This window comes from Sinocyclocheilus anshuiensis, unplaced genomic scaffold, assembly GCF_001515605.1.
Source record: "Sinocyclocheilus anshuiensis isolate Anshui unplaced genomic scaffold, SAMN03320099.WGS_v1.1 scaffold85, whole genome shotgun sequence".
Taxonomy (NCBI): Eukaryota; Metazoa; Chordata; class Actinopteri; order Cypriniformes; family Cyprinidae; genus Sinocyclocheilus; species Sinocyclocheilus anshuiensis.
In genome coordinates, this window is record NW_015536800.1 from 712,142 (window position 1) to 725,342 (window position 13,201).

General features: G+C 35.9%; 1 protein-coding gene across 1 annotated transcript; it reads left to right on the forward strand.

Annotated features, from left to right (window-relative positions):
* Window positions 1-378: 378 nt before the first annotated feature.
* LOC107656908 (neuropeptide Y receptor type 1-like) lies at window positions 379-11,234 on the forward strand. The gene is made up of 2 exons (XM_016444858.1): window positions 379-1,194; window positions 10,818-11,234. The coding sequence occupies exons 1-2, from the start codon at window positions 472-474 to the stop codon at window positions 11,232-11,234; spliced, it is 1,140 nt and encodes a 379-aa protein (XP_016300344.1). The 5' UTR covers window positions 379-471.
* Window positions 11,235-13,201: the final 1,967 nt, after the last annotated feature.

Consider the following 13,201-nt stretch of genomic DNA (forward strand, 5'->3'; position numbering starts at 1 on the left):
TAATTAACTTCTCAATTCAATGCATACCATGCAGGCTTAATTAAACAGCTTTTAGAAATGGAAAACATTATTATGATTTTGTAATGTTATTATATTGCCTGTGGAATGCTGTTGGATGATTTATAATATTACACAATTAAATGTGTATTACTTGCCCTTTCAAAGTGTAATATAAGTCTTAGAAATAAAGATCAACAAGGCTAAGGTCAATAGAAAAGATGATGCTAGAAGATTAAAATAACTCTTTATTAAATATGACTGAAGGGAACATTTATTGATTTTTATAACTGGATTGGTCTGTAATCAGACATGACAGTAGATACTGCCTTGTCTTTTCTGAGTATTGATTGAAATGTTTTCTTATGTCTCCACAGTGTGTTGTCAGAATTACTAAAACATGGTGCTGGAAAGGTTGTTACCTGGAAGGAAGGAGTCTATGCTCAACACCATAACTGCATAGGAGGTGTAACAATGCCAGACTCCGCCCTCTCTCCACCAGTTCCACCAATCACTGCTCTGAACTGTTCCTTGGACGTATCGAATTGCTCCTTCGCTAACCTCACAATCGCATATGGCGATGAGTGCTACGGCAGCCACTCTTTGTTTGTTGTGATGGCCATTGCCTACAGTGCTGTGGTACTTTTGGGTGTCGTCGGCAACCTGGCTCTCATCCTCGTCATCACACGGCAACGGGAACTTCACAACGTCACAAATGTCCTAATCGCAAACCTCTCCGTTTCGGACCTGCTGATGTCCCTAGTGTGTCTGCCGTTCACCTTCATCTACACCTTCATGGACCACTGGGTGTTCGGCGCAGTCATGTGTAAACTCAACAGCCTGGTCCAGTGCTGCTCCGTCTTGGTGTCCATCTTTTCCTTGGTTTTGATCGCCATTGAGAGACACCAGCTCATCCTACACCCTCGCGGATGGAGGCCAAACCTGAACCACGCCTGCCTGGGCATCAGCCTCACTTGGGCCCTGGCCGCCCTCACTGCCACACCCTTTCTGTTGTTCTCCAGGGTGACAGACGCCCCACTGAAGCAGCTGCCCTCAGTGTTTCAGGAGCAGTACAGGGGAAAGGTGGTGTGTGTGGAGGAGTGGCCCTCCAGAGAAATCAAGCTCACCTACACCACTGGCATGCTGGTGCTGCAGTACATCACTCCTCTCATCTTCATCTTCATCTGTTACTTGAAGGTAAGACCAGAGAAACGAGTAAAAAGAGATGGTGGCATACTGTAAAAGAATAAAGGCCAGATTTACTAAACACGGCAAATTAGCGTTAGAGTGCAGTTCCATAAAAGCACAGATGGGAGGGGAAAATTCTGCGGCTGTTTTACTAACAATGCGCACAGTAAAGAACACAGACGCAGCCAGATCATTTCCAAAATGCCCAGCACAATCTACCAAGAGCAGCACAAATTACCATCTGCTTCAAGACATGCTTGTTTTGGGCGTTAAATATTGGCGCAAATACCAGTAATTTGACAAGTGCAAATGTTAGTAAATCGTGTTACGTGATTAATTTTAATACTCTCCTCCCATAAATTTTCTGTCTGAAAGGGAAATTCCTACAAATGCTTATTCAATAAGGTCAGGTGCAAAACTAACTGTGTCCACACCTTTTCAGTGCTAATTGTTAAATCCTGACAGTACTGTTTTAACACCAAAAGATGGTTTGCGTTGACGCAAGCTGTTAGTAAATCTGGCCCAATATGTGTAAGTCTATGTCATGTATGAGTCATGTATACCTATATTTTTACATATACAGTAGTACCATTCAAAAGTTTGAGGTCAGTTAGATTGTTTTTTTCTTAAGAAATGTATACTTTCATTCAGCAGCGATACATTAAATTGTTGAAAAGTGACTGTAAACATTTATACATTGTTAAAAAACTATTTTAAATAAATGCTGTTTGTTTGAATTTTCTGTTCATTATAGAATCCTGAAAGTAATGGTTTTCCCAAACATATTAAGTAGCACAACTGTTTTCCAAATTGGTAATAGTATTAAATGTTAATTAAAAATCTATATATTGGAATAATTTCTAAAGGATCATGTGACACTGAAGACTGGCGTAATGGCTGCTGAAAATTCAGCTTTGCCATCACATGAATACAGCAATCTGTCTATCTATTGTGTTCATGTTGAATTGCAAAATACTTTTGCTGCTATTGAGGAAGGACACTGGTAAGGTTAGAGGACAGGTTTGGTGGTTTGGTTAGGTTTAAGGGGTAAAGGAAGTTTAAACAGTATAATTATAGATGTGATTATAGAAATGAATTACAGGTGTAATTACAGGGGAGTACAATGTGTAATATAAGTATAATGTAATAACATGCATGTACACAATAAGTGCACTGTAGGGCCGATATGAGAGAGAGAGAGAGAGATTTATACAGAGAATATTTCAGTTCAATGAAATTAAATAATGAAAATTGTGTCATTATGTACTCTCAAAACTCGCTTGCTGTTTTTTTTCTCTGTGGAACATTCACAAAGACAAACAAATATACAGAACATCTATATATAGATCTTTTCCACAGTGATTTTAATACAAGTATAAGTCATTTTTCACTGTTCACTAATCAGATATGCCACCTATGACGCATTCTGGACGTCAGTATCATCAGACGTCACTGGTCCTTCAGTGTCTCTTAACAAAATGTCATGATGTAGAACCCTTGACATCATCATAGGAATCATAGGCAAAATATGATTTGAGAGCTGCTGTGGAGATCAACATTGTCAGAAAATAATTTACTTAAATTATGGCCTGTTCCTCACAAAAAGCTATTATATGACTTCAGAAGGGTTGGCATATAGTGCATGAATCATTCAGACCACTTTAATAATGTGCCTTTGTCTTTTTTTGAGCTTGAAGTCTGTGGTCGCTATTATGAACAGTTGCTTTATGGAAAATATCAATATTACAATTCTCTGAAAATAAACATACAGGTTTACAATGTCACAAGGGTGAGTAATGACAGAAATGTCATAAAGTCTCTGTTTGTTTGTTTTTTGTTTAATCTCATTGCTGTCTCTGTGAAACAAATGAAGCCATTTTAGTATTATAAAAGACTCATATGTTATTTATCTTTCCTATGGGTTTACTTTAGAATACTAACTGAAGTTGAAAAGTAGATTTTCCCTTTAAGTTTTTTTTTCTTGAACACTAAACAGACATTAATACAATTTCCCACGACACTGAATAATGTATCGTTTTTTTGGGGTGCTAGAGGAACGCTCATTTCTCACAGTTAGTTGGAAGACTATCTGTGGGCTGTGGGGAGCCCAATTTATTCCATATTCTTATGTCAGTCTGAACAGAACGGAACAAATCCCTCCTACAACACCCTGACTGCTGTATGACAGTCTAGTCCACGTCTCTTGTGGAAGACTATGATATTCAAGCATATGTACTGTACGTTTGTTGCTCTTTTCCTGTCCCTGGTGAGTTCAGCTTATGTCTGACCAGGGAGGTTAGTGGTGGGTGAGACGTCACTGAGAGCTTTGCAGTTTGACATTTATTCAGGCTTATCTAAGTGGGTTTGGTACTTATTTGTAAATGTTAAGCTGGCATACTTAATAGATTTCAATTTAATAGTCAGTGGTTATCCGTCAGAAGAGGCACAAGGTGCTCAAACTCCCAAAATCTTTGTCAAGTAAAGTGATAAATTAACTGTTTTTTATCAGTCTCTTAGTAATGTGCATAATTCAGATGTGTAGAATGTGTAAAAATGTATTTTGAGTTTTTCTTTCATGTAGCCTATAGGCCTGGGGTTTTCAAACTTTTTTGATGGCACCCAAATATGATGAATGTGATCATGTAAGGGACCCCCATTGTAAAATACATATTATATGATATTATTCAGGCATGTTTTTTTAATTAAATAGTTAGCTTTTATATGGTCATTTTACTAAGGCTAATTATAAAATATGATCTGGAAAATATTTATTTTAAGTTGAGTTTGTCTACTATTACAATAATGCTAGATGTATAAACCTTTAAAATATTTTAAACACTATAAAATATACCATTAAACACAAGGGCAGTCAATACAATAAAATAAGGTAGATTAATTGTATGATTTCCAAAAGTAGACTGAAATCAAATTTGGTAAATGTGTTAAATAATTTTGTTTTAAGGATATTTTAATCCTGCCAGCCCTAAAATACTTTTTGTAAATCCAATTTGTATCGATTTTTCGACTGACTCTTAGGCATGCTCTTGCACAGCGTACTTCCGCCATGGTAAATGATGCGTTATACATTTCAGTAACAAGACACTTTATAAAGCCCTAAGCAAAAAAAGCACAAGAGTCAGTCAGTGTTTGACCTAGTAACTGTGATGCGAACAGCTGACTTGGAATTCAACTCAACGTGAGATTCTGTAAGTCTGACTTTTTACTCTTTTGTACTCTGTTTACCGTTATCTCTTTTGGGGAGTCAGTTGAAGCTTCATTATTTGATAATATTTATAAAGCTAATTTAGTTGAAGTAATGGACGTGTGTTTTCATCCAGACTGATTGTCCTCTATGGAAAGATAACAAGTTGAGGCTGGTCTTAAAGTCAACTAAAAGGAAAAACTGACTTATTTACTATTTAGATTCATGTTCTTGTTGTAAGCGATTCATCAGCGCATATTATTTACAAAAGAAAAGTGGTTGTCTTAAATCAAAATGAAATAACTCGATTCTGTTAACACCCAAGTTACATCATCCAGTCAAATCCCAAATGGATAAAGCCAACACCTTCTCTTGTCATATATCCAGTTTAACTCTCAAATATTGCTAATTACAGAAGTAAAATTTTTAGGAGTAGAGACAAGTTACAGATACAAAACTAGTGGAATATTATAGCAGTCTCACAAATGCAATCATAAACACACACACAAACAAAAGGGCATGTCTCTTCCGTTCTGCTGTATTGTATAAAGATTATTACTGAGGTTTTTTTGTCCTAGAATCCAGTATAGCTCTGACTGAACATGACCAGCAGCCAACATGACCTGCCACATCAGCTCATTGCCAACATAAACCCAGTACTGCTGCAGGTTTTGAAAGAAAAGAGAGAGAGGGTGGGATTGGTCAGAGAATGGCAGAATGAGTGAGTAAGAGGGAGACTGTGCAAAAACGGATCATTTAAAAATTCAAAGACCCCCAAGATCACAAGGATGAGTCATAATGGCTCATCCGCAAAGGGTACAAAAATAGCAGTAATAATAATAAAGAAACCGATAGATATGCTGCAATACAAAGGATTCAAAACTTTATGATGTGTAAAGAACGGCGTAAATGGAAAGAAAGATTCATGTGACAAGCTCCCGCTTCTCAGTAATGGGTTTAATATGGAGATTATTATGCTAATAGAGTTGTAAAAATTAAAATGCGTGTGTGGGGTGACAGAATGAGCATTCTGCCGTCATTATGACGATGGCTCACTGTTCAGATTGTCAAGTGCTGTTGAGCGTTTGTTGGTGTTCAAGTGAAATGACCGAGTTTTGTCAAGGATGCTTGTCACTTTTACACCCAATTAACCACGGGCGGTTAGTTTAAAAATGGAACAGCACTTACACCCACATGCACACACATCCCAATTTGTCTCATTCTTTCTCTTCCCCTCTTCCTCACTTGTGTTTTTTCCATCTCTGCCGCTGTCATTTTAAAATGGTGCTTTTTTGTGGTTTGGACCAAATTGCATCACAGAAAAGCAAAAGCACCTTTCACACTCTTGCTAGTTTATTTAATTTGTTGAGCAGTGTGGACACAGACATTTTTGTCATTTTTATGAAAGCCATGAAAACCCACTTCTGAAATTATGTATTTTGTTTGATAACATGCTGTGATTGAAACGATGGTGATGGAAATCACATTTCGGTGTCTCATTTGTCTCATTTCAAGGCCAATTTTGTAGCTAGCTTTTCCTAAATGCACAATAATTAATTTTTTCGCCCGCTTTGCTTATTTGCTAAATCTTAAAATGAAGCACAAAAGATATCCACAAGTGATATACATTCATCATGTTTCATATTTCATATCAATCACCTTCATCTGGTAAAAAAATAGTACTGACTTCTTATGATGTGGTAAAATAATGTAAAAAAACTTTATTTTTGTAGTAATTGGCTTTTTTTTACACTGTCATGCTTTATGATTGGATTGAGAGACAATAAATCATATTTTTTACATTGAATTTTCATAGTTTAGGATTAAAACAAGGGTAAAACAATGAAATCTATGCAAATATAAATGATGGAGGCATTGTAAAATTGTTTCCAAAACCTTTATATAACAAAAAGAAAAGTGTTACCTTTTAATAATAGCAAATAAATGTGCTCAGATTTTCACGTTATTTAAATCAGACTTATTTGACATCATAATTAGTCGACAATATTTAAAATATGCTATTCACTGACAGCATTGTTAGTAGATTTTGATTTATTTTGTAACGTGATCTCAGCCAGCCAATTAATCACTCTGGCCAATATCTTGGTCTATCTTGGTCTATCACTACCACAGAGTATGACTAAAGCATTTATATTCAGTTGGATCCTTAGGTGCTACTGTCATCCAACCATCCCACGGTCCAATAATTCAGAATGTGACGCCAACAAAGATTCTGACTGTCCGGTCAGGGCAGCAACTGTCGGATTGCATCAGATCAGTCTCTCTCTCTCTCTGTATGAGCCAACGACTTTGAGTCCTAATGACAGGGACTTTTTTTGTTCAGCTGTCAGTAAAATCGACCTAGAATCACATTTAATCAGCCCACTTAACAAAGCCAGCTTTCCATGGAAATAATTTGGATATGGAGTCAAACCTACAAATTACATACCATACTGTATACAAATTCACTGTTTCAGTCTGGCTAATGCTGGCTTTCAGATTTGAGCTGAAGTAAATAATAAGTTATGAACACATGCATCTCAGTCTGCGTATTCATTCTCTCTCTCTCTCTGCCTCTGGGTTTTGTGTCATGCTGTTATTTTAGGTCACAGGACTCTGTGCCAGCGCTGCCATTCATCAAATAAAGAGAGAATGAAAAACGGAGGAAAAGATAAAGAGAGAAAAGAAGGCTGACGTCAGTTGTGCTTGCAAGACTGATCTGTGTGCGTCTAATGAACTAATGATTAATTAATTCATCTTGTCATGCTAATAAGGCATGCAAATGCACATGCACTGGGTGGAGCTTGTACAGATGTTCTGTTCTAAGTGGACAGACTGTTTTTCCATCATTAGGAAAGAAAGACAAGGCTTTTGAGAATGGCATAGCTGCTCTGTCCCATAGCTATACAACTCACACAACTAAAAATTAATGCCACTGCGCAAATTATTACATTGTTTTTTATTTATTGGAAATTTTGAGGGAAATGTTGAAATGTGGTTCATCTTGTGCAATCTAAATTGCCTTTTGGAGCCAAATAAGAGATTGCAAAGGCTAACATTATATGGCATATTTAATGTTTTTATCAGAATTCTATAATGATCTTATCAACAACAAAAAAAACTTGGTTACTTGCTTTAACACAATTTCTGTTTGTGAGTGACTATTTTACTTGTGTGTTTTCTGGAAATGTTTGAAAAACTTGTAACAATGTGAATATATCAGTGTTATTTTATTATTATTTAAATAATATGTTATATTAATATTTGAAATGACCTTTTTGTGTTTAATATTTACTAAATTATTAAATTATTTAACTAAATTTTAAAAATGAATTAAATCTTTAATTTATTGTTATTTTAGTTCTAGATTTTGTCATTTTAGTGGAATCTTTTTATTTCAGTTAATGTCCAAGGCAACATTTATTTATTTATAAGTATTCAAGTAATTGTTAACTATGACAAGATCTAAATAGATTATTTTTGGTCTAGCCCCATGAATGCTTAAATATATATGGGGTTTAGACCAACAACAACAACAACCAAAATAAAATATTTCTAGCACAGGACCCCTGAATGTATGCAATGGTTTAATGGTTTGTACGTGGTGCTGAATGCTCAAAAATATCATATATTATTATTTGAAAATATCACAATGCAATTAAATATTTGTCATTTAAATGTTGCTTGAATAAAAATATTTAGTTAGAATTAAATATTTTTGAATGGTCGTCAATAGGGAAAGATGTTCTTTATAGAACAATGTCCTCTGAAACACAACTCTTAAAATCTTCTAACAACAAGAGTTCTCGTAATTACCCAAACGTTGTAACTCTGCTGGCTGCACACCATTTGTCAAACAACACAGTTTTCTCACAAACAAACTCACCTTACAAGGTTTGACTAGTAATTTTCTGATGGTTTCTGAATTTCTGGCGAAAAGCTTCAGGTACTAATTCGTGCGCTCTCAAAACAGCAGCTTTAACAGTATCATAGTTCAAACTTTGCTCAATAGGTAAGGCTGTACACACTTCCTGAGCTTTACCCACTAATTTACATTGTAATAGCAACGACCACAACTCTTTTGACCAGCGTAATGTAGCTGCTATACGCTTGAAAGTGACGAAATAAGAGTCTACCTCCGTCTCTCTAAAAGGAGGAACAAGTGTAACGTATTTACTCACATCAAAGCTGGACACAGACTCACCAACAGACGAGGAGGTAATGGGTGGCAGACTTTGACCCGGTACAGATGAAACTGGTACATTCACTGGTGAACGAGGAGATGGAGGTCTAGATCTAGGCATAGGCACAGGCATATTAGATGGCGATTTGGCTTGTAGTTCCAAACTACGTAATTTAAATTTATTATCAGCCTCTAACTCCAGAGTCTGATAATTAAGAAGCTGTGCATCATAATCCTGTTTCTTTAACTGCAGACCCAACTCCTTTAATTTAATAGCTAGCATAGGATCAAAACGAGGATGACTAGGATCTATACTAGGAAAAGACAAGGTATCCCCATCTACCGCGGTTTCAGCACTCTTCCCCACGAACCCTTCCACAGACTCATCCGGCAAAATTCCAGCCTCTACCAATTTGCTATACAACTTCTCCTTAACAACTTGTTTTGGCCCCAAGGATATTAAAGAAATCTGCAATTTGTAACAAATCAGCTTTTACTCCGTGGTAGGAGACAACGTAAATGACGTTAAAGTGTAATTCCAATATCTACCAGCAAGAGCTAAGTCCATGCTAAGCAGCAATAACTTGACCTCTTGGGTCGGACCCCTGCCTCCCAGCCCATCTTTTCATTTTACCTGTCTTCTCTTTGTTGTTAGAGTGGAACAAGAGAAATTTCCATGCATTTGCTTTGATTTGTTTTTGGCGAGTTCAGTGTGCTTACTGAGGCACTTTAACATTCTGTGACAACACAGTGACGTTGTAACGCCATTATTTAATTTGCAATGTTGTGTTTGTGGTCCTTAAAGAGTGTTCTGTTTGTATTCTGTCTGTCAGTTTGTGTTGACTCAATAATATAAAAGACACAGAGCCTGAAAACACACAAACACACACACACACACACACACACACACAAAGATCATCATCTGAAATGTCAGAGCAGCTTTTCCCCCACTGTGTTTTTAATGATGGTTTGCCCTCAGGTCAGCTATAGTTTATGAGCTTCGGTGAGCATGTCATAGGGTTGTGTACTGTAGTTGTTGGTGGAGGGAGTTGATTTTAGACTGCAAATCTAATTAAAGTATATAGTAAATGTGTATTCATATAATCTTTTTGATGAAGATCACATTAAAATCCACTTGGAAGCTTTGGACCATTATTTTTATGACTTTTCAAAGGCCTTTTATGTATAAATTTTTACTTTTTTCCAAGACCCAGATTTTATAACCCAGATGTCATAAACTCATAAATTATAAATTCAGTTACAAGAGAATTCATCATCATAATACATATTGTTTAAAACTGTATAAAAATCAAATTAACATAAACCATTTCAATATTTCATGTGTGAACTTTTTTAAACTTCAATTTAAAAATAAAATATGACTCAAACATTCATTATGGATGCATATAATGCTACTTACAATAAAATAATACATACAATTTTAAAATAATAAAAATAAAATCTCTCTCTCTGATATTAGCCTTAGCAAAACAAAAGATTTGTTTTATTCCAAAAATGTGGTGGACATTGTCATTACTTTCAGAAAAAGTAAAAGAAATGGCAGAATTTCTCTATATGTTGATATATAGTGATATATATTTGCTACTGGACATTGGAAAAATTATATAAATAATTTTCTAAATGTCCAGAGGAAAATTTCGACATAATTAAAAAAACACCCTTATATGAAATATGAATAAATGATTGCTTATCTGTCTCCCTCTTCTCTTCCAGTCAGATCTACTCTATCTCTATCTATCTCCAGCGCCATAATCACATGATGATTTTTTTTTTTAATAAGCTACTCTTAATTCACATTATACACAGGCAAACAAAAATGAAATGTCTCAGTAGTTTAATGCAATGTTAATCTGCATTGATACATAATGTAACTGAACAAAATGTTGCTTTGCTATTTCTAATTTAGTAAGGATATTAGTTTAATCTTGAATATTATATGTGATATGTGTGAGGTACAATTGCCTACTGACAGATTTTCAGTATATTTTTGAGATTTACTCCTTTATAATTAAAAGAACAAATCTCAATGTAATGGCAGTTTGTTTTATGTTCACTGTGGTCAAGTTTTAGTTTTTAGACCATTTGAAATTGTAGGAGCGAAAATAATGATCATTTTCTAAATGTCCACTGGGCCAAAAGTGTTCATACTGTAATTGAAGAAACTCTCTCATATATGAGATATGAATAAATAATTGTTTATCTGTCCCCCTCTTCTCTTCCACTCAGATCTACACACGTCTGCAGCGGCGTAATAACATGATGGACAGAATGCGTGAAAACAAATACCGTAGCAGTGAGACTAAACGGATAAACATCATGCTCTTTTCCATTGTCGTGGCATTTGCGGTTTGCTGGCTCCCGTTGAACGTCTTTAACGCTGTCATTGACTGGAACCACGAAGTGGCTATGAACTGTACCCACAATCTCCTGTTCTCGCTGTGTCACTTGACTGCGATGTGCTCGGTCTGCATAAACCCAGTGTTCTACGGGTTCCTAAACCGCAACTTCCAGCGTGACCTCCGGGCCTTCCGACTCTGCAAGATTGTGTCAGCACGGGAGAATGAATATGACATGGTTGCAATGTCGACTATTCACACGGATGTGTCCAAGATGTCACTGAAAATTAGTAGCCTAGATCTCTAGTGCAGTTTTGTAAATGATACTCGTGTCTGTGTTCTGAAAAAACGCATCTCTTTAGATTTAGTTCAAAAGTGTGCATTTACAATAAGAGTGATGGTTAGTAAACATAACGACTGATGTCAGGACTATTGCTGCAACTATTTTCCAAGCTCTGTCTGTATTATAGTATACTCGTAAAATTGTACATACAAAATCAACCAAGGATGCTGAATACATTTCTTGCAAACATCCTGTGTCCCACATCAGTGAGGCCTCATTGGGACCGAGTCAATGTCTGAAGACATAACAGAAATTGTATGAGGTTCAGGCCAATGGACTGTGCTTTGATCACTAAGATGAAATCTTCTTGCTGCGTGTTTGACTTAGAGCGAAGAAAGCAAATGTGAAAATTAATGCAAAGCCCAAGAGGTCCCAAATTCAAAGATGGATTTAAATGTATAATGAATGTCAGATGTGACTTTTAAGAGAAACTCCGAACTGTTTCTGTGCTGGATTAATTTTTTCGAGTCCTGAGTGTTGAAACCAAAACTAAATTGATTTTCTTCTTACTTATTCCTTTGACAAACCAAGCCTGCATGAAGTAAAAGCCTGTTTTTAAGAGGCATTTACATGGACAGCAATTTGCAGGAACAAAGTGACCTGACGTTGTTCATTTTCAAAGAGACTTTGCGATTTCTGATGTCACGAGTGACAGCGACTGTTGGTGATGTGACAAAGCTGTGCAGAGCGGCACAGCAACCTCCAGCCATTTAAATGCTGACAGTGTGAACAAGGCTGTCGTGCTATTGCTCACAGCGGTTTATTTTAAACCAGGATGTCCAGTCCTGCTCCTGGAAGGCCAATGTCCTGTAGAGTTTAGATCCATACCATAATTAAAACACTCCAGAATCGAGGTCTTTAGACAGGATTGGGTAACCCTTCTTTAAACAGTTTTTTGTTTGTTCTGTTTTGTTACTTTCAATCCATATTACACGCAACAAACAAATAGGAATGTGTTAGTATAGTTTAATTAATGTACATCTTCAGTGATGCATAATGATTGTAACTGATGCTTTGCTATTTCTAATTTGATATTAATGACCTCTATTACGTTATGTGTGATATACTATTGCTTGACAGATTTTCAGTATATTTTTGAGATTTATTCCTGCATTATTAAGAAAAAAATGTTTCGCCAATGTAATGCCTTCACCACTTGTTTTATGGTCACTGTGGTCATTGAAGTTTTAGTTTTTAGACTACCATTAAAAGTGTAGTAGCAAAAGTATTTTTTGATAATTACCCTCAGAAATTACAGAATGATAAATAGAAGGCCATTGAAGTGGTTATCAAGCTCCTCTGTTGCTGAGCAGACTATCATGTGCTGTTGTTGGGATTTTGCCAACATCAGTGATTGATCCGTTCTAAATTACCACAACAACATAATCACAAAAGGATCAACCCAGTACAAAAGAGTCCCAGATTTCAAAGCAATGCAGTTATAGAGATTTGCTATGACGTGATTATGTTTGTGCTTGGTAGGTCACTGTGCTTTTTGTGCACAGAATGTTCCATATACTGTATACATAATAACTGTTTCATTTGCTGAAGATATTTTTTAATCTTTTGGATTTCAGATTTCTATTTTTCCATGTTTGTTTATTTGAGCCTTTTTTTTTTCAAAAAGCCCATTGCATGTTCTAAATATACAGTAGAGTACAATACTGAAAACACATTTCAAACGATACTGTATATCCTGATATTAATTATTTTATACAGTTTATTTCACTTGTTAGGTAGTTGCCATCAATATGACAGTTGCTGGTGCAAACAAGTGAGCAAAAATGCATCTCTTAGCATTTCATATTTACTTTCAGTGTTAGAGAAAGCTCTTTAACTTTCCACAAGAGCTTAGTGACACAGGGCCAGAATTGGAGGAAGAAAAATATCACAACACAAGCAAAACACATTTGACAGATTTATTTATTTAT

Bases quoted from the DNA above. Each gene is read 5' to 3' on its own strand.
- LOC107656908 (XM_016444858.1), top strand. From the start codon at position 472: ATGCCAGACTCCGCCCTCTCTCCACCAGTTCCACCAATCACTGCTCTG. The intron at 1,195-10,817 runs GTAAGACCAGAG...TCTTCCACTCAG, and splicing joins TCTTCATCTGTTACTTGAAG to ATCTACACACGTCTGCAGCG.